This window comes from Theropithecus gelada, chromosome 6 (assembly GCF_003255815.1).
Source record: "Theropithecus gelada isolate Dixy chromosome 6, Tgel_1.0, whole genome shotgun sequence".
NCBI classification, from domain to species: Eukaryota; Metazoa; Chordata; class Mammalia; order Primates; family Cercopithecidae; genus Theropithecus; species Theropithecus gelada.
This window is the reverse complement of record NC_037673.1, coordinates 166,270,334-166,288,139: the sequence shown is the minus strand read 5'-3', so window position 1 is coordinate 166,288,139 and position 17,806 is coordinate 166,270,334. Positions and strand designations below refer to the sequence as shown.

The 17,806-nt window shown below is 47.3% G+C and overlaps 1 protein-coding gene across 1 annotated transcript in view; it reads right to left on the bottom strand.

Moving 5' to 3' along the window:
- Positions 1-7,435: 7,435 nt before the first annotated feature.
- The window catches only part of DOCK2 (dedicator of cytokinesis 2), a 435,458-nt gene continuing 425,087 nt past the window's right edge, over positions 7,436-17,806 (bottom strand). The window contains exons 47-52 of the mRNA XM_025388691.1: positions 14,772-14,909; positions 13,029-13,156; positions 11,739-11,910; positions 10,538-10,658; positions 8,838-8,980; positions 7,436-8,016 (exon numbers count right to left, since the gene is read on the bottom strand). Of these exons, the coding sequence (XP_025244476.1) occupies positions 7,954-8,016; positions 8,838-8,980; positions 10,538-10,658; positions 11,739-11,910; positions 13,029-13,156; positions 14,772-14,909 (765 nt within the window). The 3' untranslated portion in view covers positions 7,436-7,953. The remainder of the gene's footprint in view (positions 8,017-8,837; positions 8,981-10,537; positions 10,659-11,738; positions 11,911-13,028; positions 13,157-14,771; positions 14,910-17,806) is intronic.

The window sequence follows — 17,806 nt, the reverse complement described above, 5'->3', positions numbered from 1 at the left end:
TAGATTCCCCACCAAGACACATACATGCTACAAGGGTGGGTTGATAAACCTGAGTGATTTAGGGGCCTGATATATGTCACCAATATGACTGTTACCAATTTTGGGGCTCCAGTTGTCAGGGCATGCTGGGACATCACCTTTAATATAAAAAACAAGCTGTTGCATCTTACTTTTTTTTTTTTTTTTTTTTTTGAGATGGAGTCTCGCTCTGTCGCCCAGGCTGGAGTGCAGTGGCATGATCTCAGCTCACCACAACCTCTGCCTCCTGGGTTCAAGTGATCCTCCCAACACAGCCTCCTAACTGGCACTACAGGTGTGCAACCATCGCACCTGGCTAATTTTTGTATTTTTTAGTAGAGGTGGGATTTCACCATATTGGTCAGGCTGACCTCGAACTACTGACCTCAAGTGATCCACCTACCTCGGCCTCCCAAAGTGCTGGGATTACAGGCATGAGCCACTGCACCCAGGCTGCATCTTACATTTTCTTTTACTAAAAAAGAAACATAGAAGCTGAAAAGTCTTTTTGGATCTTGGACAAAGAAACTGTGGACTACTGTTTCCAATTTGTTATCAGGTGACTCTGGAGTATGCCAATTTGAGTGAACCTAAAGACAAATGCTCTGCAGCAGGTCTAGGCTGTGGTTCTAGCTGCTCTGCCTCTGAGGCCATATCTGATTACCCCAGAGATACTGATGGCAGATGTGGATGCTGAATGGAGATGCTAACAAGACCCTATAGGATAATGACAGCACATACCTCTCAGAATCTAAATCAAATTTATGTTCTCCTTGACTCTCTGTCTGAAAAATAGCTCTCGGAGTGCTACTGGGTCCCCTCAGAGGTTGAGCTCCTCACTATGTGACACCAAGGGACCATGCGACCTGAGATGTCCACCATGGGCGTCATGGTTGTCTCCACATCATAAGGCAGAGCGTGGCAGACATCCATCATAGATGAAAGTGGTATCTTTGACATTGGGCTCAAGCAAGTCTTGAAGGCATGAGTAAATGATAAAAACTGATGGCGCAGAATTCCATGGTACCTACTTTTGCTTCATTCATGCCTGTCCTTCAACCCATACTTTTGGACTTATGGAGGGATTCTACATGGCCAACTTATGGAGAAGGCATACTGTGTTAATGCTAGCTGGAAATGGACTGCAGCTGTGTTGCAGCCCAATGTTAGAGCTATGAGCAGTACACTTGGCTGTCTTCCTTAAAAAGAGGGGAACATGAACTGAGATAGACATTTATACTCCTGGGCCATAAAGAATGGCTTTGTTGATTGGTCAGAGGACTGAAAGGAATAATACTGGAATATTGATTACTGGGGGTCTGGGGAAGAAGTATGTTCATGATCCAATGGGAGTAGACTCAAAATGTGCAGATCTATATTTTACTGCTCACCAGAAAGACCACAGATCAGTCTTTCAACCATCAAGGAGTTGGATGACCAGTCCTATAGCTCAGTTTTGCTCATCTGCCATCCATCGAATGCACAATGGGCCTGCGAAGCAAGTGGTCATGGTGGCAGAGATGGAGGCTCTAACTTGGTTCCACAATATGGAGTTCCTCTCACCAAGTGTGATATAGCTATTTCTACTGCAAAGTGTCCACCTGCTAGTTGCAGAGACTGACACTGAGTCTATTACGTGCATCATTGCTTAGGGAAACATGGGTCACTTACACTGAGACCTCTCTACCCTGTAAAGAACAGCAATTCATGATGACCATGATCAAAACATCCTCTAGATGTGGGGTTGCCTTCTAAGGTCCATGATGTTTCTGTCACTATTATCATCTAAGGGCTTACAGAAAAACCTTGTTCATTGAGTTAGGATTCCACAAACCTTCACTTGGAACAAGGGACCCATTCTTAGCAAGGAACTAAACATAATGGGCTCAAGGCCATGGGATTCACCAGCTTTACCATAAACCCCATCATTCAGAAGCAGCCAACCTGATGGAACAGAGCACAGCCTTTTAGAGGTTCAGCCAAGGTTCCAGTGGGGGACACTACCTCTCAGGGAGCCGTCCTCCAGTCTGTAGTAAATTCAGTGGACAGTGGGTAATGTATAATACTATGGGTGGTGTGTAATACTATGTCTTTAAAATCTCCTAAAGCTGGGGGCCCAGTGTGAGAGTACAAAAGCCCTTCTCACTATCACACCAGTGACCCACTCATGGGATTGCTGCCTCCTGTCCTTGGGTTTTGTAAGATGTGAGTTCCCGGTCTGTATTTGTTTGCTAGGGCCACTGCAACAAATACCACAGACTGAGTGGCTTAAACAACAAAAGTGTATTGTCTCACAGTTCTAGAGATCAGAAGCCTGAAACTAAGGTGTTGGCAGGCCGGTTTTTTTTTCCCCTAGGTACTGAGAGAGAGAATCTGTTTATGCCTTGCCCCTAGCTTTTGGTGGTTTGCTGGCAATCTGGTGTTCCTTGGCTTGCAGACGCATCCCTCCAATCTGTACCTTTAATCTTCATGTGGCGTGCTCCTTGTGTGCACATCTTTCTCTAAATTTCCTCTTTTTATAAGGACACCAGTCATGTTGAATTAATAGCCACCCTAATGACCTTGTTTTAACTTTATTACCTGTTTAAAGACACTATCTTCAAATAAGGTCACATCTTAAGGTATTGGGGGTTATTATTTCAACATGTGAATTTTGGAAGGACACAAATCAACCCATAACATGGTCACAAGGTAGGGACAGAGTGAAGCCCCCATTGAACTGGAATTGTGACTACCACTTGGCCACTTTGGCTTATCACGCTCATGGACCAGCAACTGACCCTGATTACATGAGGACTTTAGATGTTATGATTCAACAGGGGCAGAGAGGAGCATGTCTGGAACCAAGGGGATCACTGGGCCCTTTCTTAGTACACTTATGCCCACTGGTAATGGTCAATAGGTAATTACAACAACCACAAACCAAGAAGGGTGGAGCAATTAAAACTTAGACCCTTTGGGGATAAGAGGTCTGAGCACTCCAGCAGGCAGGCAACCCAGTCCAGATGAAATGTGAGCTGTGGGTCAGAGACACTTAACTGGGTGGTGGAGGAAGGAAATGATGAGTATCTGTCATAGTCTTGGTCCAGCTACAGCAGCTATCGTGGCTTCTTTCACAAATCTTCTTGCTGTAGGTTGTGTGGGAGATCATAACTGAATGCCACCTTGAAATGGACTCTGTGACTGATTGGACTGGGACATCCCTTCTCGGGAAAGGCGAAAGCACATGAATTTGGACATCTCTTAATGGGAAAGAAAGCACATGGTCTTGGACATCCCTCCTAGGAAAGGAAAAAGCACATGAACTTGGACATCCCTCCTAGGAAAGGAATAAGCACATGGACTTGGACACCCTTCCTAGGAAAGGAATAAGCACATGGTCTTGGACATCCCTTCTAGGAAAGGAAAAAGCACACGGACTTGGACATCCCTCCTAGGAAAGGAAAAAGCACATGGACTTGGACATCCCCTCTTAGGAAAGGAGAAAGCATATGGATTTGTTCATCTTTTTGTAGGAAAGGAGAAAGTACATCTTACACACACACACACACACACACAGACACACACACACACACAGAAGATTCATAGGAGCAGGAGATAACAGAAGGGGCATGTGAGGGTCTGAATGTCTCAGACAATCTCATATGCCTTCTTGGCTCCTTCAGAGGCCATGGTTTTCTGGGCCGCCAGCTGTCTGCTCTACCTCAGTAGCCACTGCAGCCAACTTGGGTCCACATGGTCCTCCCACCTGGGGTCCACCAGTTGCTTGTCCAGAAAGGCTTGGTCTTCCCTTTCCTTGCTGCAACAGAGCCCAGACTACTGTCTTAGTACCTGAGTTGCTGGTTTCTTATACAAATTCTGCCCTTGGATGGAGTGCCACTTTGTGGGGCACGGGATATAGCTTCCCAAATAGCTACTGAAAGGGCTAGATGATGCAATCCACAGGTAAAACCATGAAGGGTTTTACCACACCCAATAGGGGGAACTTACCACTAGAAACAGGAGACTGAGATAGTGGCAAGCTGGGCAAATACATTCCCTTTTCTTTCTCCTTTTTTTTTTAGACAGAGTCTCACCCTGTTGCCAGGCTGGAGTGCAGTGGCATGATCTCGGTTCACTGCAACCTCCACCTCCCAGGTTCAAGTGATTCTCCAGTCTCAGCCTCCAAAGTAGCTGGAACTACAGGTGCGTGCCACCACACCCAACTAATTTTTGAACTTTTAGTAGAGACAGTGTTTCACCATGTTGGCCAGGATGGTCTTGATCTCTTGACCTCATCATCCACCCGCGTTGGCCTCCCTAAGTGCTGGGATTACAGGCGTGAGCCACCACACCCAGCCTTCTTCCTCCTTTCTACAGACTCTCCTGGGGTCTGATTTCTCTATTATACCCTGCCCAAAGATATCCTGCTCAATGCTGCCTGACAAGTTGAGTCTCTGTGGCTTAGTGTGAACCAGACACAAGTAGAGTTAATACCTCAACTTCTATTGCTTCCAATCCCTTTTCCCTCTTTCCTTCACCCTAAGATTGTGCAGCCCCAAAAGAGCATGGCATTCAATCATTGCCTGAGGATCTGTTTCCTAGGGAACTGAAGCTATGGCAGGGAGGCAGAGGCACCCAGGATTCAGCCAGGAGAGGCAAACAGATGTGTTACAGTTTAGTATGTCTGGAAAGCAGAGCCCACCCTGATTTTGGATGCTGGAAAGGCCATTTGTTTCCCTCAATTTCTCTTCTACTTGCTGACATAAGCCTGAAAGCCTAGAAGAAAGAAGGAAGACTTCTACTCCATGCTTAGCAATAAAGGCTAAAAATATCCCTCCCTTAAGGAAAGGAAGGGAACTTAGTGCTCTAGATCAAACTCAAGTATGAATGGCAGATATCAACCCTGTCTTGAAGACAGAGAACAAGGGTCACTGGGTGCTTAAAGGTGAGAGAGTTCCACTGATGGGAGATTACCTGGACGAAGACCTGGATTCCAGATTGGGTCCTGCTGATCACAGCCATTGGAGAGATCACCTAACTATGTAAAATGAGAGCACTGGATGAAGTAGTCTCTAAGGGTCTCAGAAAACAACATAAAGAAAGGAAGACTTATAAAGAGATCCTTCCTCCCACCCCATCCAATGCTACCTCCTTCTGGAAATTCTGACGCATACACCCTTCCTTGAGACTACTAGCTTGTTTTGGACAGAACTTGTATACAATGAGGGAACATCGGTGGTACCAGGAGGGCTATGCCAAATGCCTAACCCCACCTTCATTTTTCCCAGGTGCCACCATTGGCATTGTAGGCAAAGACTTACAAACAATCATGGACTGTGAAATAGAGTCTGACATTGAGCTGAGTTCCCAGGTAGAAAGTGAATGTGTGGATTAAGATCACGAGGCTTGGTGTGGACAGAGATGGCTGTGTCTCTTACTAGTCAGGTGACAAGGCCACATCACAAACTCCTCAACCTTGGAACTGAGTTTCACATCAGTGTGGCTGGGACCCTAGTGTCTAGCTCATAGGATTGGTGTGAGGATTTAAGGAAATGACATACAGAGTAAGTGCCTGGTAAGTGGCAGCTGTATTATTATTGTTGTTTGTTATTGTTATTACTACTGGCATTGTTGTTCCTGCTATGTAATGGGAGCATCTAAAATTTTTCTGGCAAAGGATTAAGTGGGCTGTCAACCTGATGACAGTCTTAATTGAAATGAGATTTGACTTTCAACCCCTGTTTATGGGTTTAACTAAGTCTTGCTCCATTTATGTGGGAAAACAGGAAAGTGCCAACGGTCTCGTTCAGACTTAATAAGAAAACTCATAGATATTGATAATCTTCAGAAAATGGAACTCAGAAGTATTATTACCAGGGCCACACAGTATTAAGTGAGGAGATTGATCAGTTACAGAATTTTCAGAGGTTAAAGCTTACTTTCCCAGGACGATGTAGCAACAACCTCTGAGTATGGGTGTCTTTCAGTTCTCCTGAGTGAGGGTAACATCTACAGTTTCAAGGCACAGGATCATACCTGTTTTTCTGTAGTTGTGGGAAAAGGGAGAACCATTTTCTTTTCCTTGTTGAGATTTGCCCCCTCCTCCCTGGCCCCCACTGCCCACTGGTATTTGGAAAGGCTTACATGTCAAGGCTAAACACTAGGATTTTATCAGTTCATAATGAGAGAAAAAGCAGGCATGAGAAGGCCAAGCTTGTAACAGAGTCCAATCCTCTGGGTGCTGCCTACTCACCTTAGGCAACCCAAAGGTGTTTGGTGTAGCCCAAACCCCAACAATCATCAAAACAGGACTTTCTGGCCTATTGAGGAGACTAGAAGCTGAACTAGGCAACACATCTTCAAATGGGGCTTGCAGCAGGGACACAGAGGCCACCAGGGACAGGCTGGGGTGCATAAAGGCTACCAAGACTCAGGATATTCTGTGCACTAAGGCGTCCCAGAGACAATGTAGGGTAGTGCCTAAGAGTCAGACTCCCCACCCAGCTGTCTGGGTTTGGATCCCAGCCATTCGTTACTAAGTGTGTGGTCTTGGGTCACTTCACGCCTCTGTGCCTCCATTTCTTCATCTGGGTAATAATCGTATCTACCTCCTAGGGCTGCTATCAAGACTTAGGAAGTTAATTCTTATCATGTCTATAACACTGTCCCAGACACCATCAGGGCTCAAGAAATTTGAGCTACCATCATCATTCTTTCTCCTCTCTTACTCTACCCCAGGGACTCAGCCTGTAAATAAGCATCCACTCCAAGGTTTCCAGATGGCTCTACTTCTGAAATTTGCGCTGTCATGCACTTACCCAGTATTAATTTCCTTCTCAAGTGGGTCCTCAGCCTCCTTCTGGAACCCTCCCCTGCACAGCTCCCTGCTCGCTGTCGGATCCAGAGGTGGGACTTTGCTCCCATCCTCTCTTGCTGCTGCCTGACAAAGCTACTCACCTCCTTTGGGCCTCATCTGAAAAACCTGAGAATTCCTCCAAGAAAAGCCACCACTTTGGAGCCAGTGACAAGATCCAAGAGCTCAACTATGAGTCTGCTGGACCTCAGACCCCTCTTTTCCTAACTCTTTGGCATTAGGTTTGGTCTTTACTAGAGTGACCAGGCTTGGGTGGTCTTGCTATCTCTTTCTAAAGGTGGAGAAAGGAGGTACGACACTCCACTATTCAGATCCATGAGGAAGACCAGGCCAACTTTTTTAACATGCTGGTAGCCCAGGGTTGGGCACCTAAGGAACCAGAGTCATGGAGATTCTTGAAGAATCTTCTCACAGATGAGGTGGGGAAACTTGGCACTGGGCAAGGGCATCACCAGGCTCCTTCACATCACTGCAGTCCCTGGGCCTTCCTTCCAGGGAGCTTCCTGCCCAGTCCTGGGCCCAGGAGAGTCAGCCAACACAATCAGGCAACAAGGCTTACTTGAACCAAGAGAACATTTTTTATTGTCAGTAAGAAACAGCAACTCTTCAGAGATGATTGGCTAGAAAAGAAACTGGTTGGTTGTATTAAAAAATGTAAAGTACAAAACTGTTAATCTAAAATAAAATTAAAAAGAATATTTAAAAGGCTTTCTTTTCTGTTAAGTTCTGGGACTTCATAAATGAAACAAAAACAGTTTCTTACCCCTAAGAAACTGGGTTATGAAAGCTGTGCCTAGGATGTTGGGGAGAGCACACTGGGAGAAGGCATTCTTGCTGGTTCCTTGCGTTCAGGAATCTACATTGAGGCTTCCTCATCCACCATGATCACAGCCCCAGGGGATGCTGGGCTTGTTAGCACTCAAGCTCTGGGACCTGACTGGCTCCTCTGTCTCCTCTAAGTGAGGACAACTGATGGGGAGAGTCTCCCACTCTGTGAGGCTTTGGTGTTCCACCCATGGCTCTCCTCTTCCAGAAACTCCCCTCCCTGGCTCTCCTACGCAGGCCTAGTCAGCAGCAGCTCACAGGTCCGTGGACATCGGGTCTGGAATCTGTTTGCCTTCTTCAGCCGATTTGCTGGCCAGCTTTTGAGAGAAGAGAATAAACAAGCACAAAACCAAGATGGGATGATCAGATTAAGCACCAAAATGGAGCTTCCCAGTCCTAATCACAAGGGCCCCAACACTGACCCCTGCCCAAAAACCAGTGAATGTGAGCTGCTATGACCTTGGCTTTGGCCAGAAAGGCAGTGGTAGACAGTAGAGTGAGCCCAGGCTCACTAGTCGTGTGGACTTGGGCACATCACTTACCAAGCCCTGTGAGCCTCCCATATAAAATCCTAAGAGTGGGAGCTCAAATGGCACCATGCTTGGGAAGTGCTTAGCACAGTGCCTGACTGTGAGCTCACGGTACACTTGAGATATTTGTAGTAGCAGAGTCCCGATTACATATTACCTTGAGGATCAGATGTGTTATGGGACCTTCTTGATCTTGAGGAAAGGCCAACAAGTAACGATAGGAGATGGGACTTACAGAATCAGTGCTTGGAAACTAACGTTCAATTTGTAGGATTTTGTGATATAGGTTGAATAGGAAAGTGCTGTGGCACTAAGGGGCAGTTTAGGTGAGGGCAGGCCACTTACTGCTTCTGAGGTCCTGGGGCCCTGCACATGCCTAGCTGGGGTCAATCCTGGTCAGAGGAGCTGCCTGGGGCCCCAGAGGAGAACCGCCCTCTGGGCATTGCTGCACAGTGTCCCAGAACTCAGGCCTCCTGACTAGGCCTCCCTAGGAATGACAACGTATGCACACACATGCACACACGACCCCCCATTTTCTTTTCTCTGCATTGCTGTCTTCCCTTTTTCCTCCCAACGTCTTCCTTTCCTTCCACCCTCAGTGTCCTCACCATCGTCTTGAAGAACTGATTGACCTTCTTCCGTGTGAGTGTCTTCTTGTCACCATCTGAGAGTTGGAGGAAGGTCTGGCTGAGGCGGGGGGATGTGTTGGCCTCGTCCAACCCAGGGATGCCTGCCACTGAGAGTGTCAGGGCTGGAAGGAGAGTAGAGCTGGGGCATGAGTGGGTGGGTGGAGGAGGGGCAGTGCCTTGGGGGAGGTAGACAGGGGGAGGGCTGGGAGACAGAGCCAGCATCCAGGGATTACACATTGTATGTGCCAAGCAGGACGCAGGAAGCCTATTTCCTGCCACGCCAGGGGGCGTTGAAGCTGTCCTCTTGCAGTGAAGCTTGCCCACCCTACAGACAAGGGTTCAGCCTCCTGGCTCCTGGTCAAAACCTTGCCCCAAAGCCCTGATATCCCCGGGAAACACAGAGCCTTCTGCTCCAAGGCAGGGGACAGTGTGAGCTTACTCTTCCTCCAGCTCCCAACACCAACACCCTGGATTTCTCTCCCCATTGCAGGAGACACTGGGAAGAGAGTCTCAGACCCACGTGTCACCTGGTGGAGGGGCCAGATGGCCTAGTGGTTACAGCCCCAGCCTGGAGTCACAGAGACATGAAAAATTAGTTACTCTCTGACTGCTGCTTTCGACACTGGCCAAATGGGAGAAAGAGCCCAGACCACCTGGGTGTCGTGAGACCTGCGGAGAAGATACCAGTGAAATGGCTTGAGCCAAATGTTGCAGGCGTGGGGTGGCAGGGCAGTGGGCAGGTGCCAGTGCCTGGTTCCAGGGAAGAGGGCCTGGGTCTGAACTCAGCCTCTGCCATTTGCTGGCTGGTGATAGGCAAGAGACTGATATTCTCGGTGCCCCAGTTTCCTCATCCATACAATGGGGTGGATGACATGAACTACTTCCTGGGTATGTGCAGTGGTGTAAATGAAATAATGAAGGAGTAGCAGTTGGCGCAGGGCCTGGCACCCCAAACATTCGGGAACCAGCAAGCGTCTTCACCATGATCGGCCTGCTGAGTTCCACAGGGCAGCACTGGCCCTGTCTTCTTCCCTTCTGACCTGGCCCTTACCACACAGAGCCAGGCACATAGCAGCAGATGCCAAGGACTTCTGCATGCCAGATGGAGTGCTCTCAGGCATGCCATGTCCCCTGTCATGTCCCTTGTTAGGGCCTCAGATTCTCTTCTGTGAGTTAGGACCATTGGCTGTGTTCTAACCTCCTCACTGGACAGTGCGTGACGAGGATGGCAGATAGGGAGCGTCTATGCACCCAACACTCCGCAGCTATAAGATGTGGTGGCCATTTTTGTAAAGCCAGAAAGAGTCTTCCGGGTCCATAAAGAAGCCACAGGTCTTAGGGACATACCAAGGGCAAACTTCTGGCCCCTGGGGAGGCCTGGCTAACTGAGAACAAGGGGCCACCTAGTGTGACAAATGGATACCCAGTGAATTCTGAGGGCCCAAGAGACAGCAGGCCTCTCCCTTGTCCCTGCTGGAGCTTGCTGGGATGGTGTCACCGCTAGGAAGTGGTGGGTGTGGGGAGAGATTAGAGGGTGGGGGGCTGTGAGCACAGCCTCTAACTCCAGGATGCCTGGCCCACTTTGTTGTGTAGACACAGTTCCCATCCACCCTCCACCCACAAGACTGGTGGTCTGCACTATCTCTAGTCCCTCATGCTGGTGGCAGCAGGGGGCATACCTGGGATGGTAGGCATGGACTGGCTGGCAAAGCTCATTTGAGAGAGGACAGACGCCTTGAGGGGGATGGCCGCATGCTCCGAGAGGTTGGTGTCACTCATGAACTCGTGCTTCCTGGAAAGCTGGAGGAATACACCACACACACACACACACACACACACACACACACAAATACACACACACACACAAATACACACACACACAAATACACACACACACACACAAAAAAAAAAGAGAGAGAGAGGCTTAGCATGAGGCAGATCTGGGCCCTGAAAGATCAGGGATGAGGGTGTGGCATGGTTTCTATGAAGCTGGCTCCTAGTTCATTTATTCTATTTTATACCATTCCATGCCAGTCTGCCATGTATGGTTTCACAAGTTGCACACTACACAACTACGGGGTGGAGGGGGTGGCATTCATTTAGACTATCATGTGAATGGTGTCCCCTAGAATTGAGACACACAGAGGACATTTCCATTCTTATCCATCCAGGCAAGAGTAGCCTGTGAGGCCCACTGGGAAGTTTCTGGAGGGCCCTTTCTTCACCAAGGTATCTTGGTTGGCCCCTTGCTCTTTCATCTGGCACCCCTCCCTTGCCAGGGCAGTTAATCCGTCTACCCCTCCCAGGCTCCCAGAATGCTTTTGACAAACCTCTTTTCCAGCGGGAAACTAAGAAGGCTGTCTGACACCAAGTCTCATTTTTAAAAAGTTATTAGTTTACGAGACCAAAACTCTCAAAGCCAGGACAGTGAGATTTCATCTCTGCATCCCCAACTGGACTCCTGGCTCACAGGAGGGGCTTGCAGGGGTCTGAGATGTCAGTGGTTAGAACAGACCTAGGGCTGGGGGCTATAGAAACACCTAGCCCAATACCAAGTGGGCTGCGGTCCCCTTTGGTGGGAGAACAGGTGGCTTCTCCCCCGCCTGGAAAAGCCCTGTGTGATGGTGGAAAGGATACACACAGGCTCTGAAGTGCAAAGGTCAGGGTTTGACTCCCAGCTCTGTCATGTCCCAGCCACCCCAGCTGCCTGGGCAGTAAGCACTTCACCTCTCAGCTCCTAGGGTGCCGCCTCTGCAATACCCACAGCACCGCAGAAGCGGGCCTCGGGGATCCCGTATCTGGAAGCCCTGGGTTTTGTGCCCAGCATGTAGTGCAGATTTGCTGACAGCACTGGAGAGGCAACCTGCCTCAGCCGCTCACCCGCTTCAGGTCCGACTCAGCAGCCGCTTTCTCGTCCGCAAATACTACGCTGCTTCTCTTCGTCCTCTTCTTGGACCTCCGCAGCTTGACCTCAGGCAGGGTGCTCCCCGGGGAGATCGGCTCCTCCTGCTCCACTCTCGGAGTCTTGGGTGGTGCTAATTCCAGGTCAAAGCTGAAAGGCCAGAGGGGCAGCAATAGAAACTGCAGTTAGAGCTTCAGTGGAACTGCCTTGCAAGGACCCAGGAAGCTGAAGGGGACCTTCGGGCTACCTGAGCTGTCACTACAGGATCTAGAGTAGATCAGCAAATCTGGCAGAGGATTTGGGGAGCAACTTGCTCAACCCACAAACACTTAAATGTAACGAGTAAAGTTCACTTTATTTTATTCATGGTAAAATGAAATTGAAAGAAGTGAGCCATAGCAAAGAAACTGGTGGTGAGGAGAGAAGACTGGTTGAAAGCATGAATGCGGATTCAAATCCAGGCCCGGTCAGTTATTAGCTGAATGAATAACTTTGGGTAAATCACTCAACCCCTTCCAACCATCATTTCCTTTTCAGTAGACGGGGGTCTTTGCAGAGACCTTGCAGAGTGGCTATGAGATGAGGTTGGAGGAACCACTGGCACATTTTTGGTATATGGTAAGTGCTGGGTAGCTCATAGTGTCTATGATTAGAACAGATGAGTTGGTCAGGGTGAATGGTGGCCCCTAGAATTGTGAAACACAGAAGACGTTTCCATCCTTTTCCCTCTGGGCAAGAGTAGCCTCTGAGGTCTGCTGGGAAGTTTCTGGAGGGTCCAGCAATGATGACCAGAGGGCTCCAGGAAGGCGGAAGGGGGCAAAGGAGGGAAGACCCCCGACAGAGGGGTGGGTAGGTGGTGCAGGAGGAGGAGCTCTTCAACGGGGACATCCCATTGTGATTGGGAGGAGCTTCCTTGAAAGGGAACAGATTCCAGTGAGAGGTGACAATATTCTAGAAAGATGCAGGCTTGGTGAGGAGCTCTGGCTGGCTGACAGAGATCACTGGACTAGAAGTCTGGGGACTGCAGGTGAGTCCTGCTGGGCCTCAGGAAAGCTGCCTTGCCTCTCTGAGCCTCCGATAATCCCCTACAAATGATACTAACCATGAGCCTCCTAGGGTAGTTGTGAGGCTCCAGATGGGAAAAGGCTTTTAAACTGAAAGGAGGAAGGGGAAGGTAGAAGGGATGTTGCTGGTGAAGAGAGAGAAGGAGAAGGGATTGAGCCAGGGAGGCAGGGGTGCAGGGGGCTCCCTGGGGTGCAGGGACTGACCTCTCTGAGGTGGCCTTGCTGGGGGTGCTGCAGTCAGAATTCATGGAAGTCAGAGAGATGATGGACATCTGTCTGTACGAGCGCAGCATAGACCTGGGGCGGCCCACTCTCCTGTCGTCGAAGTCAGGCTGTAGTGGGAGAACAGGGTGGTTAGCAGCTGTAGCCTGGGGAAGGTGGCCCCCACCTTCCTGTCACCTTCTCCCTCCACCTGGGCAGGGCAGCGTTGTGGGGCTGAGTGGAGCATCAACACAAAAGTTCCTGGCTGGCTGAGGCTAGGGGTTCTTGTAGAATAAAGAATGTGGCTGACCTTTACTCCTGGTTCCTGGAGGAAAATATCTAAATCTTTGGCATTTCCTATGTGATAGGAGTATCTTTGTTATTATTCATGGTGGCCCTCTTGACCATACTTGATTTTATGCTAATAAGATGGCTCCCGATGGCCAGAAAGACCAGCTCAATGATTATAGGGCTGGGGCTTTGAGCCATGTAATACCAGCTCAACCTCCAGGGCGTGGACAGGCCCAGAGACTGATTTCCATCACGTGGTCAATGGTTCAATCTATCATGACTGCATAATGAAACTCCAATAAAAACTCTGGACATTAGGCTCCAGTGAACTTCTCTGGCTGGTAATCATACATCAGTGTGCCAGAAGGGGACGCATCTGGAACACATGGAAACTTCATGTTTGGGACCTTCCCGGACCTCACTCTGTGTCTCTTTATCTGGCTGGTCTTGATTTATATCATAAACTGAAGTTGTAAGTATCATGCTTTCCTGAGTTCTGTGAATTATTCTAGTGAATTATGAAACCCGATGGGGTAGTGGGAATCCCCCAATTTGTAACCAGTTAGGCAGAAGGGTGGGTGGCCTGGGTCCCTGAAGCTTATGGTTGGTGTTTGAAGTGGGAAGTGTCTAAGACTGTGCTTCTAACCTGTGAAATGTGATCTAACTCCAGGGAGTCAGCATCAGAATTGCATTGCAGGGACTTCATGTAGGGAGTATTGAAAGTGACAACCTGTCTCATGGAAAAACATCTTTGAATCAGAGACCTGAGTGTGCCTCTAGGCTCTTTCAGTAACTCACTGTTCTTCTCCGGGTCTCAGGTTTACCATCTGTAAAATGGGAAGGCTGGACCAGATGGTTTTAAAGGAATTGCATGGCCTTGACATTTTATAACACCAGTTAATAAGGAAGAGGATGAAGAAGCACCCTGTAAGCACCAGGCTCATGACCTCTTTAGGCCAAGGAGCTCAGAGGCCAAAACTACTGGTCTTGAACTAACACAGCCAGATGCAAATTCTGCCGCACACTCATTTGCCACATAGCCTCTGGCAAGTTACCTGACCTTCTGAACCTCAGAAGAAATACAAGTGGTTAAAAATCATTCCTGCCTCTCAGGCTTGTGGTGAGGATTAAATGACCTAGTAGATGTCAAGTGCTTGAATCAGGCCAGGCATATAGTAGATGCTGCATCAATGTAGCTTTCATTATTATTACACAGTCCCTTGAGTAGTTGGTATCTGCACAATCCAGTTGTAACTGGAGTTTGTCTGGGGGTTATTTTTGCTGGACCAAGTTTCCAGCAGGGTTCCCCTGGATGGGATAAAGCAATGCTGGCCATCACCATCTTCTTTGGAAGCAGCTTCCTTTGCTAGGTCCCTTCCAACTTCAGCCTCCAGCATCCTTCCCTGCCCCACCCTGCCCAATCCCACCCCTCCAAGCCATAGGAACCACCCATACCATCTCTCGGACACCGTACTCCTTCTCCACCTTCATTTTCAGGTTCTTGAAACATTCCTCCATCCGGTCATGGAAGGGTCGCAGGTTATCCGACACCCTTTTCTCATGGATCTTAATCCCAGCTCCCAAGAAGGGGATCTGGAGAGAAAGTGGTAAAGAATGAGCCAGAGGCTGGCTGGTGGGCCTCAGCCTGGCACCCAGCCCATCACGGCAGCTACAGTCAAGTCTGCCTGCGAAGAATTCGTCAAGGGCTTCAGGGTCCTCAGAAACCTGCACACAGGGTCCCCAGCTTTCCCCCTGGGGAAAGTTGCAAACAAGTGGTTTGCTCTGGAAAGGGGAGAAAGACCCTCAGCTTCCCTTGCCTCATAGGAGGGTTGGACTCTCCCGTTCCCCATGAGAAGCCACATGCTTGGGAAAATGGCCCCCTTAAAGAATCTACCTGGGGGCAAAGTGTGGGGATCAGAGCAGGGGAATCTCTGTTGCATTGATTTAAAATCTTGCATAAGATGTTCTTGGCAATACTAAAGTGAAAGGATGAATGTCAGAAGCTGGGAGATAGAGGAAGGCAAGAGCTGAGAGAAAACAGAGGAGGGGGCATAGCCTCATCTTACCACATGGAGCCAATTGCACTTTATACAGGTGCTGAAGAAGGATATAAATGTGCTAATATCATAAAGTGAACCCACCAGTTGGGAGCTTTGAAAAGTGATGTAAAAGCCTTAGGAAGATGAGGGAAGAGGAGAGGATTGATGTGAGGGAGTTGGAGTCTTATTTGTCCCTGTAGGAGGTCAGTGGACACTGTCTAAGTGGCAGCTATGGTAAGGGAGAGTAGCAGAGCCATGGTGGGCACTGTTAGAAAGAGAAGCTGAGAACTTCAGTTGTGTGGTCTCAGGGAAACATTACCAGGGGAGCAAAGGGGTAGACTATGAGTTATTTGGGGAAAAATTGCTTTCATGATGGTGACATAAAGATATTTCTGCTTACTTCTATTAGAGGTCCCCCAGAAATGACAAGGTGAAAGAGAAACTGAAATCTTCAGTGAAACTTGAAGACATTCATAAACTTGCCCCACAATGTGTGCAGGTGCCAGGAGATGGGAGGACATAACTGACCTTCCAGAGCAGAGGAGGGAGGTGGTGATAGAAGAAGCCAATCTGCCTCCATGAAGCCAGGAGGGCCTCAGGGATTGGAGGCACCAGGCACCACAGAGAAGGTGGGTGAGCTGAGGGGCCAAACACAGAGGAATGTGTTGAAGTTCTTTATCAGGAGCAGTTAGATTTTCTGACTGCCTCACCCTGCAGCCAAGTGTTCTGTTTTCCCATTTTCTCAAGAAGGAGGAGCTTATCATCTAGAACAATTAGAACAAGGAGCTCTGGGCTTAGGGGCATCAGGCACAACAGAAGGCAGAATGAGGAGCCAGACTGCAAATAAGGAGTTGAAGAGAAAGTCTGCATTTGGATCGTGAGACCTCCACTTCCCAATTCCCAAATGGCCAGCAGTGTAGCAGCTGGGACTCTCTTTCTATAGAACAGCTTGGAGGGTCTGACTCTGGAGAATGTGAACAGTCCCATGTAGAGAGAGGCATCTGTGGGTCATTCCATTAGCACACAGCAATGCTACCCAGTTGCCAAGGCCCTCTCTTGTGTACACAGACTTTCTTTAGCCTCACTCTTAACTAGGAAAAGAACGCCAAGCATCACCAGACATTGGAGGAAAGTCTCCAATATGAAAGACAGAGACCAGACCGACAGACAGGGAAGAAACAAATAAGGAAGAAAATAAGGAAAGAATAAAGGAAGAAAAAACAGAATGAATTTGGAAGAAATAGAATAAAGAGAGCCTACGAAAATATGTTTTTCTAAAAAATTTAACTAATATATAGGAACAGAAAAGATCCTCCATTCATGAAAAAGACAAAGATTTTATATAAAAATGAATACTAATGGAAAAACTACATATAAAAAGTAGTGAGATAAAGTTGTAAATGGAGATACATTTATGGCTTTAGTTTTACATATTAGAAAAGACAGAAAATAAATTAGCTAAGCATCCATCTCAAGATATTAGTAAAAGAACAGTGAACTAAATTCAAAGGGAGAAAATGAATGAAAATAATAAAGGTAAGAGTAGACATGAATAAAAATAGAAAGCAAATTTACAACAGAGAGGATCAACAGAGCCAAAATTTGTTTCTTTGAAAAGATACAACATTAATAAAATCCTGAGAAGACTAATCAAGAAAATACAAGGTACTAACAACCAATATTAGGATTGAAAAACATAACTATAAGAAGTACAAACGTTATAAAAGATCATAAGACGAGTGTATTATGAAAAGTTAACAAACAGAAAATAGCATTTAAAAACAATACCATTTACAATAGAATTTAAAATATCAAATACCTAAGAGCAGATCTAATAAGATATATGAAAGAAAAAATATGTGAAAACCACAAAATTTTGCTGAGAAAAATTAAAGAACTATATAAATGGAGAGATATTCCATGTTCATGGATGAGAAGATAGCCATTCTCTCCAATTTAATCTAATATTTAACGTACACTTAATCCAAATCTCAATGTGTTTTAGAGAAGTACGTAAACATTGGCAAGGTTATTTTAAAATTTACAGAGAGATACAAAGGACTTAGAAGAGGCAAGACACACTTGATGAAAAGCAACAATTGGGGTGCACTTACTATTAGAGTTCAAGACTCAAGATGGTATGGTACTGCTATAAGCATGGACATAGACCAATGGATCAGAATAGAAAGTCCAGAATAGACAAATACATATATGGTCAATTTTGGGGGTCAAAAGTGGGGGAAAATAGTCTTTTCAATACATGGTGCTGAAGAGATTGGAAATCTGTGTAAGAAAATAATCTGCCTCTTACTTTACATCAGTCAAAATGGATCATACACCTAAATGTATAAGATTAAACAATAAAAACTCATAATGAAACATAGAAGAATATCTTCATGATCTTGGGGTAGTTGCGGTTTCTTAAAGTGGACACAAAAGCACTAATCATTT